This window comes from Aphidius gifuensis, linkage group LG5 (assembly GCF_014905175.1).
Source record: "Aphidius gifuensis isolate YNYX2018 linkage group LG5, ASM1490517v1, whole genome shotgun sequence".
Classification (NCBI taxonomy): domain Eukaryota; kingdom Metazoa; phylum Arthropoda; class Insecta; order Hymenoptera; family Braconidae; genus Aphidius; species Aphidius gifuensis.
The window spans coordinates 18,240,140-18,263,064 of record NC_057792.1 but is presented as its reverse complement, the minus strand read 5'-3'; the positions used below and the strand labels follow the sequence as shown (position 1 = coordinate 18,263,064).

At 24.9% G+C, this 22,925-nt stretch overlaps 6 protein-coding genes across 14 annotated transcripts; 3 read left to right on the top strand and 3 right to left on the bottom strand.

Annotated features, from left to right (window-relative positions):
- Window positions 1–2: 2 nt before the first annotated feature.
- On the bottom strand, window positions 3–3,437 carry LOC122858089 (protein DENND6B). Of its 3 annotated transcripts, none has more exons than XM_044160771.1 (4): window positions 2,721–2,998; window positions 2,284–2,449; window positions 904–2,208; window positions 141–829 (listed from the first exon to the last, which is right to left on the bottom strand). In XM_044160771.1, the coding sequence occupies exons 2-4, from the start codon at window positions 2,446–2,448 to the stop codon at window positions 416–418; spliced, it is 1,884 nt and encodes a 627-aa protein (XP_044016706.1). In that variant the 5' UTR covers window position 2,449; window positions 2,721–2,998; the 3' UTR covers window positions 141–415. The 3 variants fall into 3 exon arrangements, with proteins under 3 accessions (XP_044016705.1, XP_044016706.1, XP_044016704.1); XM_044160769.1 differs by lacking the exon at window positions 2,721–2,998 and adding an exon at window positions 3,415–3,437 and having other exon boundaries at window positions 391–829; XM_044160770.1 differs by having other exon boundaries at window positions 3–829; window positions 2,284–2,985.
- LOC122858162 (gem-associated protein 8-like) lies at window positions 405–4,533 on the top strand. Of its 6 annotated transcripts, none has more exons than XM_044160884.1 (3): window positions 405–453; window positions 3,705–3,933; window positions 3,992–4,533. In XM_044160884.1, exons 2-3 carry the CDS (start codon window positions 3,713–3,715, stop codon window positions 4,503–4,505), a joined length of 735 nt encoding a protein of 244 aa, XP_044016819.1. In that variant the 5' UTR covers window positions 405–453; window positions 3,705–3,712; the 3' UTR covers window positions 4,506–4,533. The 6 variants fall into 6 exon arrangements, with proteins under 6 accessions (XP_044016819.1, XP_044016816.1, XP_044016822.1 ...); XM_044160881.1 differs by lacking the exon at window positions 405–453 and adding an exon at window positions 3,011–3,123; XM_044160887.1 differs by lacking the exon at window positions 405–453 and adding an exon at window positions 3,139–3,220.
- A 6-nt stretch (window positions 4,534–4,539) lies between these two features.
- On the bottom strand, window positions 4,540–7,527 carry LOC122858074 (IWS1-like protein). The gene is made up of 4 exons (XM_044160747.1): window positions 7,316–7,527; window positions 7,053–7,203; window positions 4,870–6,955; window positions 4,540–4,792 (listed from the first exon to the last, which is right to left on the bottom strand). Exons 1-4 carry the CDS (start codon window positions 7,326–7,328, stop codon window positions 4,670–4,672), a joined length of 2,373 nt encoding a protein of 790 aa, XP_044016682.1. The 5' UTR covers window positions 7,329–7,527; the 3' UTR covers window positions 4,540–4,669.
- Window positions 7,528–7,773: 246 nt separating this feature from the next.
- On the top strand, window positions 7,774–11,117 carry LOC122858117 (tRNA dimethylallyltransferase). 2 transcript variants are annotated; one of them, XM_044160811.1, is made up of 9 exons: window positions 7,774–8,183; window positions 8,271–8,408; window positions 8,497–8,858; window positions 8,981–9,116; window positions 9,200–9,315; window positions 9,458–9,554; window positions 9,712–9,825; window positions 9,918–10,103; window positions 10,317–11,117. In XM_044160811.1, exons 1-9 carry the CDS (start codon window positions 8,040–8,042, stop codon window positions 10,437–10,439), a joined length of 1,416 nt encoding a protein of 471 aa, XP_044016746.1. In that variant the 5' UTR covers window positions 7,774–8,039; the 3' UTR covers window positions 10,440–11,117. The 2 variants fall into 2 exon arrangements, with proteins under 2 accessions (XP_044016746.1, XP_044016747.1); XM_044160812.1 differs by having other exon boundaries at window positions 10,209–10,321.
- A 30-nt stretch (window positions 11,118–11,147) lies between these two features.
- LOC122858072 (collagen alpha-1(XV) chain) lies at window positions 11,148–14,793 on the top strand. Its single transcript, XM_044160745.1, has 13 exons — window positions 11,148–11,259; window positions 11,456–11,721; window positions 11,788–12,063; window positions 12,144–12,209; window positions 12,287–12,587; window positions 12,649–13,040; window positions 13,111–13,393; window positions 13,465–13,559; window positions 13,638–13,730; window positions 13,796–13,930; window positions 13,992–14,015; window positions 14,094–14,404; window positions 14,479–14,793. The coding sequence occupies exons 2-13, from the start codon at window positions 11,461–11,463 to the stop codon at window positions 14,690–14,692; spliced, it is 2,451 nt and encodes an 816-aa protein (XP_044016680.1). The 5' UTR covers window positions 11,148–11,259; window positions 11,456–11,460; the 3' UTR covers window positions 14,693–14,793.
- A 1,535-nt stretch (window positions 14,794–16,328) lies between these two features.
- LOC122858149 (sodium/potassium-transporting ATPase subunit beta-2) lies at window positions 16,329–21,982 on the bottom strand. Its single transcript, XM_044160864.1, has 5 exons — window positions 21,367–21,982; window positions 18,292–18,552; window positions 18,024–18,220; window positions 17,661–17,940; window positions 16,329–17,589 (listed from the first exon to the last, which is right to left on the bottom strand). The coding sequence occupies exons 1-5, from the start codon at window positions 21,491–21,493 to the stop codon at window positions 17,486–17,488; spliced, it is 969 nt and encodes a 322-aa protein (XP_044016799.1). The 5' UTR covers window positions 21,494–21,982; the 3' UTR covers window positions 16,329–17,485.
- Window positions 21,983–22,925: the final 943 nt, after the last annotated feature.

Here is a 22,925-nt window from a genome sequence, read left to right as displayed (position 1 = left end):
AAAAATAAAATTATTGTATTTTTAAAATACATATATCTTAAAATTAATACATTTTCTTAATTTATCATCCCATAGTATAAAAAAAATATCTAAAAACTAATTAAATCTAATTTATTTAATAAACAAAAAAATATATTTCATGTTTATTTTTTTTTTTTTTTACGTAAATATTTTACTTTTTTAATTTCATCTATAATTACATTAATAATCATTCAATTATTCTAATTTAAATTAAAAAACTTGATTGAAAAAAAAATATATATTTTTTTCATTTCACAAAAACTTGAACATTTTAAAAATTTAAAAAAATAAAAAAAACAACACAAATGTTGACGTTTTTTTTTGTTTTGGTTTATCATAATTGATTTATACTTAATTTTTCATTGTAAATGTAAAAATAATAAAAATAAAAATGTCAAGATTCTTGACAGAGTATTATTTTTAAATCATCTGGTAATGTACGAGTCATTTCATTAATTTTACTACAAAGACTATCACGTATTAATTGAGTTATTGGCACATCATCATCATAACTTAATTTTAATTTTTGACGTATTCTGAGTATCATATCAACAACTTCAACTTCTTGTTTATCTTTAACCCAAGTATTTAAATCAGCTTGTGATAATGATTCAAGTTGTAGTGCTTGTAATTTTTGTGTTAATTCAGTATGACGTGAATGAAACCATGCTGAAAAATTTGGTGTACGAAAAAATTTTTTATAAAGACCAACCCAATCACCTTTTATTCCAATTGTCAATTGTGGTCCTGCTGTTGGTAATGTTGATAAAAAATCATCTGGATTAAATCTATGTGGTGCTGGAGTTGCCTAATACAATAATTAAAAATTAATTAATCATCTATTCTTATTTTTTTCTTATCTTTAAATATTATATAAATTACCTTGAATGGTGATATATTTTTTTGTAATGGCATTAAAGTTGCAATATAACGTTCCAATGGAATCATAAAACTTTCAGTTAAATCCATTAAATGACGTTTTAATAAAGCTGTTTGAACTTGTGTTGGTCGTTTTGTTTGAATTCCTCTTAGTAGCTTTTTTAATATAACTTTATCTTTTTGTAAAAATGGCTTGTATTCAGTATATACACCAGGTTTTGAATCGAGTATTTTTAAATTTTCAGATTTTTTAATACGATATTTTTGATTATTTATAAAATCAGATGAATTATTATTATTATTGTTATTATTATTATTTTTATTTGTTATTAAATTATTACATATTCTAATGATATGTGGCCAGTGTTGTAATGTTTTAGCAAAAAATGGATTTGTAACACCAAGTATAACAGCTGGTGGTATTGTTGTATCAGATGTATATTCTTTAAATTCAGAATCATGAATTGTAAAATATGGTCTATAATCACCCGAGTATTTTAATGGTGTTATTGTTGCAACAAGTGCTTGTACCATTTCTGAGCATATTATTGGTGAACCAGTCATAATAACAATTGGCTCACAAAGTAATACCAATTCCCAAATTAAATGTATATGACTTACAATTGATGATAAACTAGCAAACATATCACCTTCATATGCTGATGTTAATTCACGTCTACGTGATTTATTTAATGCTAATGGTGATGATGTTGATGATGATGAAGATGAACATGATGATGTTGTTGTTGTTGTTAATGTTGTTGTATCAATATTATCATTTATTGTAGAATTTACAATTAATGGAATAATTGCTTTGTAATTTTTATTTGGTATATAAGTTTGTATTAATACACCAAGAAGTGGTAAATTAATAATTTGTCCTGGTATTGGATTTTGCCAATTATTTATTTCATCAATTGCAACATCCATTACAGTTTTACCAATATCAAAATATTCTGGTGCTAGTAATGATACAATTTCATTGAATAAATTAACAAATGGTAATTTTGATATTAATACAACACTTTTTTGAAAATATCCACGTGGTAGTGTTTTATCTTTAACTTGACGAAAATAAACATATCCCCAGTAATAATATTTTTCTGATTGTAAAAAATTTACAGATTTTTTATTATATTCTTTTAAGCCATTTGTTTCATATGATGTTGATACTGTCGTTGGACTTTGACGTATTCTAACATGATAATTTGTATCACCTTTGCAGCCAGAATTTGAATCAGGAAATGCCAAATAACAAATATTTGAACGTTCAGTTGATGATAATTTTACATGACTTGGATATATTGCCTGTTGATTTAAAACGTTTATTAAATAAGCTAATCGAAACAACAATTATTTATGTTTATTTTAATTTTTTTTTACCTCTATTGCTTGCCCTAGCTCCAGATCAAATGTCACAATGCAAATACAATGAAGCCAGTTGTGAAATTTTTCCCATTTTTTTGTTATTTTATATGTTTCAAAAGCTTCTTGGTCACCATTACAATATGGCTCCAATTTTTTAGACGTACAAGGCGATTCTGACATTCTTTCATCAAAATAATATACTCAATTATTATTACACATCTTATTTGTTTATTTATAATTTCTTTTCAAAGAAAAATAATAAATAAAACAGTTGAGCAATTTGTTTTTTACACTTGTAATATATTTTTTTGTTTTGTTGTTTTTAAATATTACAATTTATTATTGTCTTAAAAAAAAAATATCATCAAAGATTAATTGAATAAATAAATTTATTCTATTACTAGTTATTATAATTAATTATCTAAAAATAATGAATAAAAAAATATACTAACATGTGTGTTATGTCAAAACTTTCCAATAGACATTTGCTTTTATGTTAACAACAACAACAACAAAAATTTTTTAATTCACATAAATGTTTATGTTTATAATAATTATATTTTTTAATTGAGTACATTTGTGAAAATAATAAAACTTGTTTATTTTGGAGAGAAAATTAATCTGTTTTTTTTTGTGAGATTAATTTTTTTCTTTTTAATATTTTTTTAAATTACAACCATTAGAGACAAAACAGCTGGTGCGTACCATGGTACAGATAAATAATATGACTAAATAATATATAACAATAAAATATAAAAATGTGGGTCACAGGGATTTATATATATAAATAGTTTGTAAATAAGATTCAGTGATATATCTCTCTCTAATCTCGATTTTCGATTCGCGAATATAAAGGTCTGTTTACATTTTAAAATAGCTCAATTAATTTTATTTTTAATTACATTAATTGTTAATTAAAAAACTAACAAAAAATAAATAAATTCATGAAATAGTAGGTATAACAAAAAAATTTCTTTGATTTAAAAAAATAAAAAACTTTTGACAGTTAGAAAAAGGTCTGTATACAACGCACAGATAAAATTTTTGTGTTAATAAATAATAATTATTAATTAATAAATAACAATTAAATTATTAGCTAACAAAAGTTTTTATTATTCTTTAATAAACTACAAATTTTTTACAAACCAAATGGTATTTAAGTTATTGTTTTCGATGTAACTGTTTACAGCGACTTTGTTGTTGTTTTGTTTTTTTTTTTTTCACAAAACAAATGTTTTTTGTGGATAATAATATAGCTCATTGTTTACTTGGTATTTAAATCTTAAATTTATGTTAATAATTAAATAATTTAAATTATATCTGGATTAGATTAAAGACTCTTATATTGATTAGTAATTTTTTTCATATCAATTATATTTTTAAATAAACTTTTGTATGTTAATTTTGCTTGTTTTGCTTATTTGTTTATATTGAAGGATGAATTATGGAACACGTGTCAAAAAAACGTACGAAAAATCGTAAAAGAAAAAAGAAAAATACTAGAGCAAAGGAACGTATTATAAAAAAATTAGAGGTTAAAGAAATAAAACATCGTAAAATATTTAATAACACCACTTGTAACAGTTCACTCTCTCAACTGACAACAACAATGCCTGCTGAGACATTTTGGGAAAATTATAAAAATGCCATTGACTGGCAACAAAGGTACTGCTTTAATTATACCTATACAATTATAAAATATTCATATTAATTAATTTTACAGACACAATGTTGCATGGTGGAAATCTCGATGTCTTGCACTTGAAGAAGAAAACAAGATTTTACGTAATAAAATATATGAACAAGCAAATTCAGAATCTTTTGTTGTTCATCAACAACAAAATCCAAATGAAAACAAAATTTTACATAATAAAATATATCAACAAGCACATTCAGAATCTTTTGTTGTTCCTCAACAACAAAATCCAATTGAAACAAATAATGACACACTGGAATTTCAAGTTGACAATGACATGGTCAAATTTTTAGAACAAAGTATACGTCATAAAATGGAATTAAAAAAAAAACGTGACAATGAAGATGAACAAGATGATATACCAAATCAATTTCAAGGTCCACCTATAAAAAATACTGACAGTATTAAAAATTCAACATTATTATATGGTTCAGCATGTAATAAAATAATGGCAATGGAAACAGCTCTTCAAGCTAATATTGATTATCACAAAGATCATGAAAAATGTTGTTTTTGGCCAAATATACCTTTAAAATCTTAAATGTATTAATGATTTATAATAAAAATAAATAAACTAATCAATATTTATATCGAAATTATTTTATAATTAAATAATATTAATTGTCTTACATGAATTGTGATTTTCTATTTAACATAATTTTATCAATTTCAGAATAGTTATGAAAAAATAAAAACAGCAAAATATTATAATGACATTTTACGTCCTTCAATGGATATTTCAACTGCACGTTTATTATTTTTAATTCTTTTGTTGTCTATATAAGTTTTCATATGACGTTCAAATCGATTCATTGGTTTTTTAGTACTCTGAAAAAATTAAATAAATAAATTTAATAAAAATTAATTTATATAATAAGCTAATAATTAAATATATATATATTTACCCGACTAATGTCAACATCTGATTTCCAATCTGGACGAACAACATAATCTTTATTTGATGGTTTTGGTACTCGAGCTCTGCCAACCCAACCAGGATCACCAGGTCTTAATGTTTTACCTTCACCTTTTAATGCTTTATCAATATCTTGTGATTTTTTAGATTTTTCATTTTCATCTATTTTACGTTTTTTTTGTGGTGTTTGTTCTAAATCACGTTGCATTCTTTCTTCTTTAGATAATGCTTTAAAATCAGTAGATAAATTAAATATTGGTCTTGCCCATTCACTTATTAATTTACCAGCACGTTCTTTATTGTCTTTTGTTTCACGTGGATGTTTATATAAATACATAACTGCTTTACCAATACCAGAATGTTTAAGTGATGATTGATCAATTGTTGGAAATTCAGCTAATAATTTAATGATATTTTCACGTATACAAAGTGATGGTAATGAACGATCTGGCATTGGTGCTAACCAATCAGTTAATACTGATAATACATTGTGTTCTAAAAATGCCAATTGAAGATCATGTTTTTTTAATTGTGACAATACTTTTGGCAACATTGATATTTTATTTGTTGCTGGTTTTGATAAACTATTTAATTGTCTATCTTCATCAGATGCTGTTTTCATATCTTGTAATAATTGTGCAATAATATCATCATTATCATTTATAATACCAACGTCTTTTTTTCTACGACGACGTGATTGTTCTTCTTTTTTCCTCATGAGCATTTTATCAAAATCCGATAGACCATGCTCATCATCTATATTACGTCTTACTCCTTCATCTGAATCATCATCATCATCATTACCTTGATCAACAACATTTTCTTCAACAGCAGCTGCCTCATTTTCATCTTGTCCCTCTCCAGTTTCTTTATTATTTGCATCATCATCATCATCGTCGTCTTCAATTCTAGCAACTGTTATATTTTCATCGTCATTTTCTTCATCTGGATCTAACAATTTTCGTTTAGATACTTTTTCACCACCTTCATCATCTGAATCAGATATTAGTCTTCTACGTTTTTTACTTTCAACTTGGCTTGAATTTGAACCTTGACTTCTACTTCTGCTTCTACTTTTTCTAGAACCAGAATGTGATCTTGATCTTGATCGTGATCGTGATCTTGAACCAGATCCAGAACGTGATCTTGATCTTGATCCAGACTTTGACCTTGACCTTGATCTGGAGATGGATCTCGAGCCTGATCGTGATCTTGATTTTATTCTAGATCCTGATTTTGAACGTGAACGTGATCTGGATCTTGATCCTGACTTTGAACGTGATCTAGATCTTGATCTGGATCCTGATTTTGAACGTGATCTAGATCTTGATCCTGACTTTGAACGTGACCTGGATCTTGACTTTGATCGTGATCTAGATCTTGATTTTGATCTAGAACCGGATTTTGATCGTGATCTTGATCTTGATTTTGATCTGGAACCGGATTTTGATCGTGATCTTGATCTTGATTTTGACCTGGAACCTGATTTTGATCGTGATCTAGATCTTGATTTTGATCTGGAACCTGATTTTGATCGTGATCTTGATCTAGAACGTGAAGCTGATATTGAACGACGTGATATTGGCTGTGATTGACGAGACCCTGGTGATCCAGGTGATCTTGGAGATCTTGGAGATCTTGGTGATGCTACAGGAGATGCATTAATATCATCAACTCTATTATCATCAGTTGGACTTGGAGAACGACTTTTGTCATCAGCTTTTTCAAGTTCATTATTTGCAGAATCTGGAGATGGTGATTTTGCTGGTGATCTTGAACGACTTCTATCTGGAGACACTGATTTATCTTTATCACTAATTGTATCATTTACAGAAGATTCCAATGTTGTTTTATCTTTGTCATTATCCTCTTCTTCGTCTGCTTCTTCTTCTTTTTCTTCATTATTATCATCACCAGTATTTATTGGTGAATTTACAACACTTTTATTTGATGGAGATACTGATCGTGAGCGTGAAGGAGATGGAATATTTTTAGAAGAATCTTTATCATTTAAACTGTCATTTGAATGAACAGAAGCCGGGCTGCTTGGTTGCTGTTCATTTGGTGCAGGTGATCTAATAAACAAAATAAACAAAACAATTCAACTTTTAAAATAAATTTAAAAAACCAAAAATACTTGATGTTTAATTAACTACAAGATGTTCATCTTACCCAGTTGTATCAAGTTCATGATCATTGTTGGCTGGTGAATTTTCTGGACTCAATGTTGTTTCAATTTCTTTTGGTTTAATACAATCATCTTCTGATGTTATTTTTTCATTTGAATCCATTGCATCATTAGCACTGGGCTCAGTTGTTGACTCTTAAATAGTCATTAAACAATCAAGTTATTTTAATCAATATTTTCTCAATATTGTTCAATATAATCAACACAAAAAAAAAAACAGAATAAAAATACGTCAACATAACCTCACCTGTATCATCCATAGCTGCCAAAAAACAACTTAATTGCACCAGTAATTAAGAAAAATTACTTACAAATAATTAGATATTTAATGAGTATAATATTAACACTTTTTATTATTATTTTATAGTACCATATTGTATTTTTTTTTATCTATAACAATAGTAAATATATTAAATAAATTGTGTGTGATGATGATTTTTGAGAGTTGATCTAATGTCAAAAAAAAAAAACCGACAAAAGGCACTGAGAAAAATCAAGGTGAGTTTTAATTGTGCCTTTTGAAAGTGCAGCTTAAAAAAATAATAATAAAAATATTTACCACATGTGTAAACAAAGTTTTGACTGACGTAATTTCAACAAGACCTATTTGTTTAATTTTCGAATATTTTTGTTAAAAATAATGTCTAAAACAATCATGACAATCAATTAAATTAAATTGAGCTTTTTTAATCACCAAAAAACAAAAAACATTGTTAAAATAAAAACCACTGCGTGCGCAACAATACTTAAATTAAATAGATGAATTACAAGTACTCATAAAAAAAAGAGTGGCTAACAATAAATTAATAACAACAATTAAAAAGCTGAATAAACAAATGAAAATAATAATAATTTATTGCTAAAATAAAAGTGCATTTTACATATTTTATCAATTTGTTTATCAGCTTATTAATTAATAAACAAACAAAAGAAGAAAAAAAAAAACAATTAAACAATTGTTGAGTATTATTATGGTTGATAATAAACCAGACACTTCAATGACACGTTTGCCGATATTTGTAATTCTCGGTTCAACTGGAACTGGAAAATCTCGTTTAGGTATTGAACTTGCTAAAAGATTTGCTGGTGAAATTATTTCAGCTGATAGTATGCAGGTAATTTATAGTTAATTAGTATTTTTATTTAATCAAAGGTTAACAACTGTTTAATAATTAATTTTTAAATTCTAAATGATTGTTTAGGTATACAAAGAGTTGGACATCATAACAGCAAAAGTAACAAAAGAAGAAAAATTAGCAGTACCTCATCATATGCTTGATCTTATTGATCCACTAGTAAACTATTGTGTTACTGATTATCAACGAGCAGCATTACCAATTGTATCCTTTAAATTCATAAAAAATAATTATGAATAATTTAATAATTAAGAATCAAGTGTTTTATTTTTTTCTATTAACAAATGTCTAGATAAATGATGTTATAACACGAAGAAAATTACCAATCATTGTTGGAGGAACAAATTATTATATTGAATCATTGCTTTGGCAAGTTTTACTTGCTGATCCTGAATTAATTGAGGGTAAAGTTAATACTGAGGATAATAAAAAAAATGATGTAACTACATGTGATACTGATGGTGATAATGATAAAAAAAATGATGTATCTACATGTGATACTGATGGTGATAATGATAATGATTTGACATCATCAAAAAAAATGAAATTTGATGATTCAATTGAATCAAATTTGGCATTGCATCAAAAATTAAGTAAAATTGATCCAGAAATGGCTCGTCGATTGCATCCAAATAATAGAAGAAAAATTATTAGGTAAATTTTTTAAATATGCTGTCGATTGTTTATTAAAAAAAATAATTAAATTAATAATTTAGCCAAATATATTGGGTTGAATTAAAAGCTGTAAATTTAATAATTTATTTATACAATTCTAGATCAATAGAAGTATTTGAAAATCATGGAATTACTCATTCAGAAATACTGAAAAAACAAAGAACAGAAGGTGGCTGTGGTTTAGGTGGTCCTTTACGTTTTCAAAATTCAATAATAGTATGGCTTCGTTGTGATCAGGTAAATAAAAAAGTTGTTGAATAAAAAGTTCATCAATTAAGTATCAGTTATATTAAAGTTAAATTTATTATTATTTTTTAAAGGAAATTTTAGATGATAGACTAGACCGAAGAGTAGACTCAATGATAGAGACTGGACTTATTAATGAGCTTTTAAATTTTCACGAGTGTTATGCTCGAGAATGGACTAAAATAAATTTGTAAGTAATTTATAAACATATTGATCAAATTATTAAATATCTGTTTTAAATTAAATTTAATAATTTAAATGTTTCTTTGAACTTTTTAAAAATATTTTCGTTAAACTAGACAGAATGCTTGATTTATTTATTTTTATTTCAGATCACCTGATTATACAAAAGGTATATTTCAGTCTATTGGCTTCAAAGAATTTCATAATTATTTAATTTTACCTGATGATGAAAAAAAAAGTGAAAAGGTATTTAAGTTATTTTTTTTTTACACTAAATCTTCATCTTTAGCTTCATTTCTAAGAGTGTGAATGATCTTGAAGAATTAAGTCTGATATTTTTGTGTTTTTTTTGCATCGTATAAATCAAAAAGTAAAAATAGATTTTTATTATTTTATTTTACAGGGACAAGCTTTATTTGATCAAGGAGTAAAAGATCTTAAACTCGTTACAAAAAGATATGCTAGACGTCAGCAACGATGGATCATGAATAGATTTGTAAAACGTACTGATAGACAGGTAAAAATATTTCGAATTTAATTTGACTGTATAAAACACAATTAATTACTTTTAATGAAAAGAAATTAACTAATTATTTATTATCATTAAAGGTTCCACCAATTTATGAATTAAATTGCACAAATCTTGACAATTGGAATACTGATGTCTTAAAACCAGCTGTAGATATTATTAATTCAATTTTAAATAATGAAAAAATTGATAGAAAAACAATGCAAGATAATTGTAAAGAAGAAAAAAAAACAGATAGTAGTAATGAAACGACTTATTGGTGTGAGGTAAATTAATTTATCATTGATTATTTATAATTAATTCATTTAAATAATATCATCATGAAATTATATACTCATAACTTTATATTTTATGACTAACATTGGCCAAAGATGTGAAATCTTCTAGCTGGTTTAAAAATTCTACATTTATATCACGGTCAATATTGAATTTTTTTATCATTTATAATATTTAAATATGCACAATTATATATGTTACAGACATGCGACAAAATATTAGTTGGAAATGCACAATGGAAAGCACACAAAGATGGTACAAGACACAAAAAAATGAGTATCTCCAAAAAAAGACTACAATTAGCAGCGATGGATGATCAACAATAATCGTGTTTGTAACAAATTTCGAATTTTCTAATCTCATAGAAAATCAATTCTTTTTTTTTAGCTATTTAACTCTGTGTAAATCGGATGATTTATACAGATAATTTTCTATCCATAAATACAGGATTTGATATATATTTTATATCACAATATGAGTTATTTAAAAAATAATAAATACATATTTTATGTACATCATGTGAACGCTGATAATTCCAACTAGTTTTAGTAAAAAATTGACACTTAGTTTTTAATAACTGTAAGTGATTTAAACAAGCAGTTATGTAGGAAAAAATTTTACATAACAAAATACTACTTTTATAAAAAGTAGTTTACAAAAAAAAATATACACAAATATACTTCCAACATTAATAATAAGTCCGAAGACTTGTTAGAAAATTTATTAACTCAATTGGTTATATTTGCAAATGAAAATTAACAATGTGGTTTTAAAAAAAATAAAATTGTTTTTAATTAAAATTCATGATAAGACCATAAACTTGAAATAAAAGTTTTTAGCTTTTTAAGTTGATTATTTTTAAGTTTGTCAATATTAATTTTTAACTTATTTTGTTATTAAATAAAAAAGAAAGTTAAATTTTTTTTATGATTTTGTTTTTATTTATTTATTTTTTAAATATTAATTTAAAACATTAAGATTAAATTACAATTGATGAATATTATAAAATTTTATTGATTTTATAAAAACAAATTGTTTTTAGCAGTTTAATGTCTCGCCAATAATGTGTCTACAGATTGACGGTTATTATACTGGCGTTTTCAAGTGGAACCATAACGGATGCTGATTTATACAGTAAAAAAAAAGGTACATTTAATTGATGAACAGCATCTGAACAACACTGGAGCAAAAAATAAATAAATTCAACTTATTTTTTGTTGAATTGCAAAGAAACGTTTATACTGTTAAATTTCAAACATCATACACAAACAAAGAAACATTTATAGGATAAGAAAAAATTTTTTAGCTGAATCTTATGTTTCTATGATTAATACTTTTTCAGATTTAATGTATGATATGTTATATGCCGCGATACCAACTACTGACAATCAAGATCAATACATTGATAGTGGTCCTGATGGATTACCAGCATTTGGCTTTCGCATTGGATCAGAAGTTAAACAACCATATCGATTATGTTTACCTGAAAAATTACCAAGTGAATTTACTATTGTCATATCAATTAAACCAATGACTGAAGAAACAAGTTATATATTTGCAGTACTTAATCCATTTGATACAATTATTCAACTTGGAATTCGTTTATTGGTATGTCTGTAAAAGCGTTTTGTTAAAAATAATTTAATTTATTTACTTGCTTGTTTTATTTTTTAGGAAGTTGTTAAATCAACTCAAATCATATCATTAATATATACTGATTCAGATGATCATTCTCATTCAGAAGAAATAGCTCAATTTACAGTGCCAAGTTTATATACAAAATGGTCACTTATTGTGATCAAAGTGTCTTCCAAAAATATTACACTTTATCTTGATTGCCATGAAATTGGAACGAAAATTGTTACTCGAAGTCCTCAAGAGCTTGTTTTTGATGCTGCAAGTACTCTATACATTGGACAAGCTGGTCCACATGTTCGTGAAAAATTTGACGTAAGATTATGATATATTTAAATTTTTATTCATTAGTATATCTAGAAACTTTGGATCAAGATTTATTTAATAATTTGTAGGGCTTACTTCAAACACTGAGGCTTTATTCAGGCCTTCAAGATAACATAACTAATTGTTATCATAAGGTAATACAATTTAATATATTTAAATTATATATTTTTTTTTTTTTTTGATTTTTAATTGTTTTTATTCATTGAATCAGAATATAATAGCAGCAAAAAATGGATTGCCAGTTGTAAAAGAGGATACAAGTCCATTTGGTCGACCAGGTCAAAAAGGAGAAACAGGACTTCCAGGACCCAGAGGAATACGTGGTGATAATGGTCAAAAAGGTGAAAAAGGAGACAAAGGAAATATGGGTATTCAGGGTTTAAAAGGTGAGACAGGATTAACCGGACTTCCTGGAGAACGTGGTAAACCTGCTGAAAAAGGAGAAAAAGGAGATACTGGACCACCAGGACATTGTACATTGGGTGATAGAGTATCATCTGATATTCTTATTGGTAAAATACATTTTCATATTGTAAAATTAAGGATGTAATTTAATTAATTAAAATTTAATAGATCCAGGAACACTGCAGTATGGAGTTACAGGAAAATTTGGTTTACGTGGTTACAAAGGTGATACTGGTACAAAAGGACAAAAAGGCGAAAAAGGTTCATGTATAACACAAAAGCTACCTGAACTAGATAAATTTAAAAATTCTCAAGGTGCTAAAGGTGAACCTGGTAAAGATGGTATACCTGGATATCCAGGTAATCCTGGTATGAAAGGAGATCGTGGTGAAAAAGGTCCACCGGGTTTATCATCAATTGGTGATTTTAGTAATCTTGCATCAACACTCAAAGGAGACAAAGGAAATGAAGGTAAACGTGGTAGAAGAGGTCGACCAGGTCCAATGGGTCCACCTGGTAAACCAGGTGATATTGGTGGACTTGAAATAGATGAATTAGTGGTAAATAATATATATTTAATATAACGTAATATATTTATTGATATAAATTTATTTAAAATTCAATATACAGTTAAAAGGTCAGAAAGGACAAATTGGACAACCAGGTCCTCCTGGATTACCTGGTCAACAAGGACTTCCAGGCCCTTCTGGACCACCTGGACCACCTGGTCCACCTGGGTCTGTACAACTTCCGAGTATACCAATTTCTATACTAGATGATAGTCATAAAATTAAAGAATCAACTCTATCGAGTCTTCCTGGTGTATCAATTCTTAATAATGATAAACTCAATAAACATAATGATGTTACAAATTTAAAATATGATTATCAAGAACATGATAATTCTGGAGATGGTTAGTCAGGATATTTTTTTAATGGATATAAACTTTAATTAATTAAATTAATTTAATAATTTTAATTTTAGGTTCTAGCTCAGTTTTAACGAAAAATATGAAAAAATTAACAACACAAATAGTTCCAGGTGCTATTATTTTTCAAGATAAGAGTGCACTCACTGAGGTAATAATTATATTTTGTCTGTGAATGATAATTAGAACAGTGTATATTAATTTGTTAATATTTTTAATTTTGTTTTAGATGTCAACTATAAGCCAAGTTGGAACACTAGCATATATTGTCGATGAAGAAGCTTTACTTGTAAAAGTAAATTTTGGATGGCAGTACATATCTGTAAGTATTATTATTAAAATTAAATTGGAATATAAAATTCATGCTTTGATGATAAATTTTTAAAGCTTGGATCATTATTATCAATACCAACATCTTCTCAATCTACTGTTGAGCTATCATCATCATCATCAGTCACTCCATCATACGGACTGTCTAATTTAATTGAACAAAATAAAAAAAAAAAAATTGAAGATAATGGGGTATGTATTTAATTTATATTTAAATATTTTCTTCATAATTATATACACATTTATAATTTAGGTACATCCAAGGAATCCAAAAATGGTAAAAACTTGATTCTTGAGTCTTGACTAGTCGTGTAAATTTTAAATGCCCAATAATTAAAAATAAATAATTTTATAGTTGAGAATAGCTGCACTAAATGATCCAACAACAGGTGACATGCATGGAATTAAAAGTGCAGATTATGCATGTTATAGACAAGCACGAAGAAATGGATTTGATGGATCATTTCAGGCATTATTGAGCTCTCGAACACATAATATTGAGGATATAATAAAACAAGAAGATAGAAATATTCCAATTGTAAATCTTAAAGGTGAAATATTATTTAACTCATGGAATGAAATGATTAATCGTAATGGAGCATATTCAACGACAAAACCACGTATTTACACTTTTAATGGAAAAGACATACTGACTGATTTTTCATGGTAAGACAATTTTTCTACTGCAAATTAATAAAGCCATAGTAAAAATATATTTCTATAATTTCTTAACTGTTTAGGTTTCATAAAAAAATATGGCTGGGTTCACCACTTGATGGAGATCAAGTTGTAGACTTGGATTGTGATGCTTGGCGTTCTGAAAGTACTGAACATTATGGTTTAGTATCATCAATAATAAATGGCTTTTTACATGAATCAATACGTTATTCATGTAAAACAAAACTAGCCATTCTATGTGTAGAAATGAATACTGAAGAATATGAAAAACGTTGAAGCTTATATTGATACCAATTGTAACGAGTTAACTGATTAATATTAATGATAATTATAATAATTATGGATCAATAAATATTAATAATTACAGCAATATCAAATTAAAACATTGATGATTATTTTATTTTCAAAGAAGCCCAAAGATATTTAAAGAAAACTTTTAATTTACTTTTCATTTTTTTACTACAAATAACTCTTGAACAGTTTTCCGGAAAAGCAATAATCTGGGATTAAATTTCCATCGAGGAAAAATTTATTTTTCTAGCACAACTTAATTTTTATTTGATCGAAATTTAAATTGAATATCTTCTCGCTGCTAACATACTTAAATTAGAATAAATATAAATTTATATTTTTCGACAAATAAATTCAACTTAATTTTTAATGTTAAGGTTTTTTATTGAATTTTTTTTTCAGAAATTAAACATCATATACCTTGAACAACTTATATTACATTTAAATATCATTCGAATCATTTGCTTTTGCATATCTTTTTTATTCTCACATACATATAATTATGATTTTTATATTTTTCAAACTTTTAATTATGAGCCAACATTAATGTTCACTTATTAAAATAAATTACCAATAATTGTTATTGATAACTGTGCAGTATATCATTTATTATCATTTTCGAATTTTTTTAAATTTTTTTTTATCAACTAATAACATATGACATCCATCATCATTACGATAGAATTTGTATTTATTTATTCATTTTTTTTTTTTTACTAAAAAACGAAAATTTTATAATAATTTTTTGAATTTTTTTTGTTTTACTTGTCAAGAAACAGTTGAACATCAACATGAATAATTGTGTGTTCAATAAAGCACTTATTTTATAAATTTTTAATAAGTTTTTATGAATATGTAAATAAATTTAATTTTTAATTACATGTGCACCATTAAATTATAAAGAAAATTTATAATATTTCACGTAAAAATAATCAGATTAATATAAAATGAAATTTAATTTTATTATATTTTTAAATCAAATATTAAATTTAAAATTGGTCATAAATTTTATATGATCAATTCAGATTAAATTATAAATTTAAAAAACCATCCAATTATTTTTATTTGTCAATTAAATTACTATCAGATTGAATAACATCTGATCATTTCAAACTAGGATAGAGTATTTTTTTTTTTTTAAATATAATTAAATATGTATCATTGTGTTATGCAGATAAACAATGAAAATGTTTGCTCATAAATATTTCTGCATAACAAAATAAACCACGAAAAAAAAAAAAACCACGTTCATGCACAATAATTTCTACAATAAATTTCTGAAATTGGTGATGAAACACACTCAGAAATAAATCGTTTAAACGATCATTCAACTACTCACTTAATTTTATCTACATACAATTGGTTTTATAATATATAATTTTAATATTATTATATTTTTATTTAATGTGGTACAATTAAAATCATTTATCTCATCAAGCAGTGCAAATGATAAAAATTATTATGTGATTTTTTTTTTTTGAAATTTTTAAATTATAATTCACAGGAATTTTGTCGGTTAAAAAAAAAATAATAATAAGCACTTACTTATATATCAAGTAAAACGTGAAATATTTTTTTTTTTAATTACCAATTTACAATAAATCCAATGAATTATAATTTAAAATTTATTTAATTTTTTGACAAATTATATTTATTTTTATCGTTATAACGTATCAATGAAATACGATAAACATAGAGATTTTATTTTTCTTAATTTAATATAATTTATTTGAATTTCAATATTATCTATTATTCATATTATTTTGTTCATCTAAATATTTAATTTTTTTTTTCTTCTGCATATATTTTTGTGATCGTTAATTAGTATTACATACGTTCATTTTAATTATAATATATTTTTTTTTTCTCTTCATATTACGTTGTTAATTTTGCGCTTTTTTTTCTTCAATTTTTTCGACATTTTTTGATGATAGTAATAATACATTAAAAGCTCTAAATTTATTATTTTATTTTGCAATTTATTATGAACATTTAAAGTCCTTATATTTTCCAACAAACGTACTGCTTTTACGTTTATCATTTTGTATTTATTGCACATTGATATACAAAGAATAAAAATTTTTTGTTTAAATAATTTATAATGGAAATTTTACACAATGAATATATCAAGATTTAAGTTCTGATGTATCTCGATTCGTTGTAAATTTTATTTATCATTGTGTATAATTGCTCATCATACAGCATGAATTTTATTTTTGATATATTATAATTTTCACATACAACTGATGAATATTTAAGTAATTTATTTTTAATTAATGAAAATTTAATTTGGCTTTTTTTTAATTTAAATTTAAATTATTATTTTTTTAGTATTTTTAATTAAATCAAATTTATATTTATATTTGTAAAAATAATTTTAAAAAAAAATTATATTCAGAATTTATTTTTTTATTAAATTAATAATTTATATTTTTAATTTCTTAAAAAAAAAATCACGTTCAAGTAGTACGAATGATGGAAAAATTAACAGCTAAGCTTAAGAATTTTTTTGCATTTAAAATTTTTTTCATATTACATATTTTTCTATTGGTCAGAAAATTTTATAATATATGATATATATTTAGCTCAAATAAAATAATTTAAGGGATAATAATTCAAATTAAATATACAAACTATTTATTAATTTTTTATGTTTGTTTTTCTTTTTTAATTTATTTTTTTGCAAATATATTCGGTTTAGAAAATGCAAATTACTAAATTTATTGCAATTCATTTTCTATATTTAAATAATTTTTAATTTATTATTTAAAATAACATTTAATCTACCATTAATTCAAAATGAACTGAGCCACGCCTTTCAACACGATCGTGAATGATATTACGTGCCCATGCTTTGCACTCAATGTTGATGAGTACATTACCTAAAATAATATAAAATAAAATATTATAAATTTATAATCATTATTAATTTTATTTAATTTTAAATACATACGTTTTGGTGATTCAAACCAAACAGCAACAAGTGGACTAAGATATCCTGGACTGTTTGCATAAGGAAAATAAAAACCAGGAAAACCTGAACGTGGCTTGTATTGAATTGCTCCAATATTTTCAACATCAGCTGGATTTTCACCTTCACATGATACCCAAATTGTTTTCAATTCCTCTGGATTTCTCATTTTAGCTGTTTTAATACGTTCTCGTAAATCACTTGGCATATTTGATGGTAAATTTTGTGTGTCATTGTAAAATTCTGGTTGCCAGCCAAATATCTGTTGCAAATAATTTTATATTTTTAACAATATGTATTTATTACTATTACAATAAAAAAAAAGAAATAATTTATTATATTTACCTTATTTAGCTTCAAGAAAATACATGGCTGATATTGATCATACATGTAATTTTTATCTGAACTACAAGGACTAAACTTTTGAAGATCAACTTCACATGATTTACCAGGTGGTGCTGGTTTTCCATAGTCACAATGAACTCGATGATCTTGTCCATTTGATGCTGCAGCAGCTGTACCAGGCTTTGGTGGTTTGTATACTAAAATTAATATTAAAAATTTTGATCATTTTCAATTTAATTAATAAATGTATACTCATGTTGATTTTTACCTTCTAAAAATTTATCAAGTGCTCTTGACCAGTGAACAAAGTTTCCTTTGTCACTTGCTTTGTACCAGATGAGTGTACTTTCAACATTACTCTCTGGTGGCATTGGACGAAAACCAAGTCCAGGGTTACTACCAATCAATGATTTATCCATTTGCCATTTTGGTGCATTATAATCTAGAGTTTGATAAAATAATGCCAACATGGCACCAAAGAAACCGGACAATACTCCATAAAAGATCAGGTAAAATAGCAAAATTTTTGCTGAAATAAAAATAATAAATATTTGTTAAATTTGATGTCTAGAGAAATGATGTTTAAATAAATTTTTAAATACTAATTTCGGTTAAATTTAAATTCAAAATAGATCGATATACACGATCGAATTAAAAAGTTATTAAATCAAAATTTTCAATTAATTAAAAGATGTAATAATAATGGGTAAATAAATATTAATAATATAAAAATATAAATGTTGTTTTTATTGATGCATTAATTGGATTTGAAGAGTAATTTATACTTTGCATTCATCGACCGATTGAACAAGCCCTATTAATGCTGTCTAGTGTATATAATATATATTTTAAACGCATGCGTATTTTACAAATATAATATTTTACTTTGACTTGTCTATTTATCATCGTGAATATTTATTTGACATTTAAAAAATAATATCATCTTTAATATGACAATATCATGATCATATTTCTTCAAATATTCAAAAGTTTTTTGATTATTTTTTCAATAAAAATTAGCATACTACATTTCTTTACGAAAAAAAATTATTTTTCAATATGTTAATTTGTTTTTTTTGACAATTATAAATTAGCTTGTCATTAAACTGTTAATTTGAAAATAAAAAATATATATTTTGGCAAAAAATAAAATTATATAAGTTGTGTTATAAAATTATTTTAAATACAAATTGAATGTTGAAAAAAATTATTACTGACACGAACAGTCTATACAAAATTGATGTCCGTTGTTTTTTTTTTTTTTTTGCACATGCAGGTGAACCACCCTTAGTGTATTCTTACATGATCGATAACTGAGTAAAATTAAAAGAAAAATTCTCGGAATTTCAATATAGGGTGACGACAATAGACATCGAAATACCCTACCAGTAAAAGTTCATAATTTTCATGTTTTATTTATATCAAATAAAATATTTTGTATTATTTTTATTTTTTATATTTGATGGTAAATTAATTTAAGATATTTTTTATTTTCATATTATTAAATTTTTATGATTATTAAATTATGGAAAATTGTTTAAATATTTATTTGATTTTTAAACCAAGGAAGAGAAAAAAAATTGAAATAATAAATTAGTAATTAAATAATTACTGATAATTTTAAAAATGAATTTTAAAATATTATTTTTATGTTTTATATTTTATTTAGAATTTTTATAAATCATGATTATTATATTTTAATTATTTTGTAGTGGAAATTATTATGAAATCAATCAAATAGTCATGAACTTTTATTATGTATTGCTGCTTGTATGTATTAAGATGCATTGTCTAATTGGCCTAAATTGACAGTCGTAAGATACAAGATCATTCTTGTTGTCATGTAGAATTATGTTAAACATTTTATCCACACGTTTATTATAATGCAAAATAATAATGTATATTAATGATTTTGTTGAAATCATTTTCCATTGCTCACAGAGAAACGATAAAATTTTAATTATAAAAAAAAAATTGACTACATAGTTGTATAATAATTTTTAAATAAACAAATTGCATATATATGGTCTTTAATTTTATTCAACTCATGTAAGTGAAAAAACTGTTGGAATTAAATATAATTTTAAAAATCATATTTCGATTTTATTCGTAGAAATATTTCGATAATCTCATTTACGTAATATCCTAAATTTCGAAATATAATTTATTTTTTCTAAAAAGTTTTTATTCTCAATAATATCAATGAGATTTTTTTTTAAATCAATAATTTTTTATTGAAAATTCAAGGAATATTGTATTAATTTTTTTTTTTAAATACTAATTTCAATATAAAGTTCAATATTTTATTTCAAATATTAAGCCATAAAATAATTTTTGCTAACCAAGGTCATTGTATAATGTGGACTCAATAAATAACTTATTGACGATAGATAATTTTTTCTATAAAAAATAAAAAAATTATGCAATGAGAAATTCATTTTTTAACGGAAGAAATCTTTTTTTTTCCAGTATGTTTTCCTGTCGGGAAAAAAATATTACGTAATGATGCAAATAATTTTTTAATTATTTATCTAATTTAATTTATAAATAATATTATTAATAGTTTAAAAAAAAAAAAAAATACGATTGTTTTAATTAATAAACTCATAGCTCTATAAGCATCAGCTAATTTAAAAAAATCCAATATATTTAAAATAAATCGATAAATATAAATTTGAAAATTCATAAATATTCAATTAAAATTTGGATGTAGATAACTCCACCCCAATCAAACAAATTATTAAACAATAAATTAACAATATTAAAAATATTAATTTATGTATATTTAATCTATATAAATTTAAAATAATTAAAAAAAAAATTGTTTAAACTCAAACGCCATGCACATAAGATGGCTGTTCATTATATTGATTTCAAAATGCATCAAGACTATTGATTTTTTTACTAGACAGCGCATTTTGTCATCTAAAAATTGCAACATCAATGCATAATAATTATAAAATTAAAAATATAAATTAATAGTATATTTATTTATTGTTCAAAATAGTTAAATTTTAAATAAACCATAAAAATTTCCAGACTGATAGACGACTGTTTCCGTTGCCGGGGAGAATATCGATTACACTGGTATCAAGGCCATATTACGTAAGAGCAGTTTTTTTTTTTTCTTCTTTGTTAAAAGTTTGTTTCGAAAAAAAAGCTCAACATAAAAATTAATCTCCCCAAAAGCACTTAATTTTTTTTCCCCCATTTCTACAGTATTATCTTAATTCACTTGTAATCTATGTATTTAAAAAATTCGAATTTCTCATTTGTTAAATTTTGAAAAAAATATTATTTTTAAATTTATATTAAATGTTATTTAATGTTTTATATAACTCACCCCAACTGGCACCAGTGCGTCCAAGAAATTGTCCAGTTTCAGAATTGTAAAGAAAAATTCTGAATCCTTCCCATTTGCCCAATTTCGGTGGTGGACTGTAATACTGCTCAACTTTTTTGTCCTCCATTATTTGGAGGTATTTAAATAAATATTATTTAAAAGGAAAAATTTTCGTTAAAATTATAAATTACAATTTAAAATTTATATTTAATTTAATTTTTTGATGAGCAAAGAAACAGTACTAGACTTGTGATGGCTGGTGCTGTTCTGATCGACCAGTGGGCGAGGACGCAGACAAGAAGCCTGTAACGCGCATTTTCATATTAATATAGATATATATATATTCCCTCTCTGTACTTGTCGCACCCGTTTTGGTGGGGTTGTTCATGATCCTAGCTGTACAATCATGTGCAGTTTGCTGCGCGTTACTCATTTATCTGTAGGGACAAATATTGAACGTTCAAGAAATCCAAAGAATCCACCTATCCACCCCTTTCAATCCTGATAGTTATGACCTCGTTTTTCGACAACGTGAACAGAACATTTTTTTATATGCGCAAACGCTAGTTTAATCAACCACTTTTATTCACCAATCAACGATTACAAAAATGGACCCTGCCGATTGCTTCTGCAACCATTATATATCGCTTTTTCGATCGTAATCATTATCATCATCATCAACATCATCATTATCATCACCAATTTTTCCAGTTGCCAAATAATCTTTAACCTACAGTTTTTCATTATTTTTTTTTCATTTTTTTTTGTTCATTAATTTTTGCTTTTAAAATTAAATTATATATTAGTTCCAACCCTACTGTAAAAACATATTGATGTATAAAATATTCAAATAAAGATGCACGCAATTATTAATCCATTGAATAAATATTAATTTTAAAAAATAAACGTAAAGTAAAATTGAGCAACTGCAAATACAATGGTAATTTTATTTTTTATTTTTTATCTTTGGTTGAATTTTTTTTCTTAAAGAGTAGGTCATGGTTAATTGTTGTCTTATTTTGGACGAAATAAAATTAAATAATTTATGGGGTGGTTTGTATTATACATGGATATTTTTTTGTAAAATAAAACGATATTTGTAGAAGAGTTTATTAATTGAATTATGCTTGGGTGAATATAAAGCCCAAATGAGACCAGGCGAAATGATTTTTCGAAACAGATTAAACTATAACTTATGACATTTAGAAATAATCATTTGGAAAAGTCGATTAAGGGAGAATCAAATATTTAATATTTAATTCTTTTGCCATCACGGTTTGTAGCATGCCATGAGATAGAAAAGCTAAAAACATGTTTAAAAAAATTAAATTCTACGTTAGTAAATGTATATTTTTCATTTGTTAATTTCTAAAGGAAAAAAAATCAGACAAAAAAATTTGCGAAAGATTGTATTGTCAATTAGAAATTTTTATTATTTTCACAGTTTTTGTAACACATAGCAAACCATGGCTGCAGAAAAATTGGCAAATTTATAACTGTAATTTGGCACTTTATCAATAAATTAAAATACAAAAAAAAAAAAAAAAGCTATCTTAAAG

Bases quoted from the DNA above. Each gene is read 5' to 3' on its own strand.
- LOC122858089 (XM_044160769.1), bottom strand. From the start codon at position 2,448: ATGTCAGAATCGCCTTGTACGTCTAAAAAATTGGAGCCATATTGTAAT. The intron at 2,209-2,283 runs GTAAAAAAAAAT...TTAAATCAACAG, and splicing joins AGCTAGGGCAAGCAATAGAG to GCAATATATCCAAGTCATGT. The intron at 830-903 runs GTAATTTATATA...TTATTGTATTAG, and splicing joins AAAATATATCACCATTCAAG to GCAACTCCAGCACCACATAG.
- LOC122858162 (XM_044160884.1), top strand. From the start codon at position 3,713: ATGGAACACGTGTCAAAAAAACGTACGAAAAATCGTAAAAGAAAAAAG. The intron at 3,934-3,991 runs GTACTGCTTTAA...TTAATTTTACAG, and splicing joins GCCATTGACTGGCAACAAAG to ACACAATGTTGCATGGTGGA.
- LOC122858074 (XM_044160747.1), bottom strand. The intron at 6,956-7,052 runs GTAAGATGAACA...TTTGTTTATTAG, and splicing joins CATGAACTTGATACAACTGG to ATCACCTGCACCAAATGAAC. The intron at 4,793-4,869 runs GTAAATATATAT...TAATTTTTTCAG, and splicing joins CAGATGTTGACATTAGTCGG to AGTACTAAAAAACCAATGAA.
- LOC122858117 (XM_044160811.1), top strand. From the start codon at position 8,040: ATGGTTGATAATAAACCAGACACTTCAATGACACGTTTGCCGATATTT. The intron at 9,555-9,711 runs GTATTTAAGTTA...TTTATTTTACAG, and splicing joins ATGAAAAAAAAAGTGAAAAG to GGACAAGCTTTATTTGATCA. The intron at 9,826-9,917 runs GTAAAAATATTT...TTATCATTAAAG, and splicing joins TAAAACGTACTGATAGACAG to GTTCCACCAATTTATGAATT.
- LOC122858072 (XM_044160745.1), top strand. From the start codon at position 11,461: ATGTATGATATGTTATATGCCGCGATACCAACTACTGACAATCAAGAT. The intron at 12,064-12,143 runs GTAAGATTATGA...AATAATTTGTAG, and splicing joins ATGTTCGTGAAAAATTTGAC to GGCTTACTTCAAACACTGAG. The intron at 13,394-13,464 runs GTTAGTCAGGAT...TTTTAATTTTAG, and splicing joins ACATGATAATTCTGGAGATG to GTTCTAGCTCAGTTTTAACG.
- LOC122858149 (XM_044160864.1), bottom strand. From the start codon at position 21,493: ATGGAGGACAAAAAAGTTGAGCAGTATTACAGTCCACCACCGAAATTG. The intron at 18,553-21,366 runs GTGAGTTATATA...TTTTTATTTCAG, and splicing joins ACGCACTGGTGCCAGTTGGG to CAAAAATTTTGCTATTTTAC. The intron at 17,590-17,660 runs GTATGTATTTAA...ATATTATTTTAG, and splicing joins TTGGTTTGAATCACCAAAAC to GTAATGTACTCATCAACATT.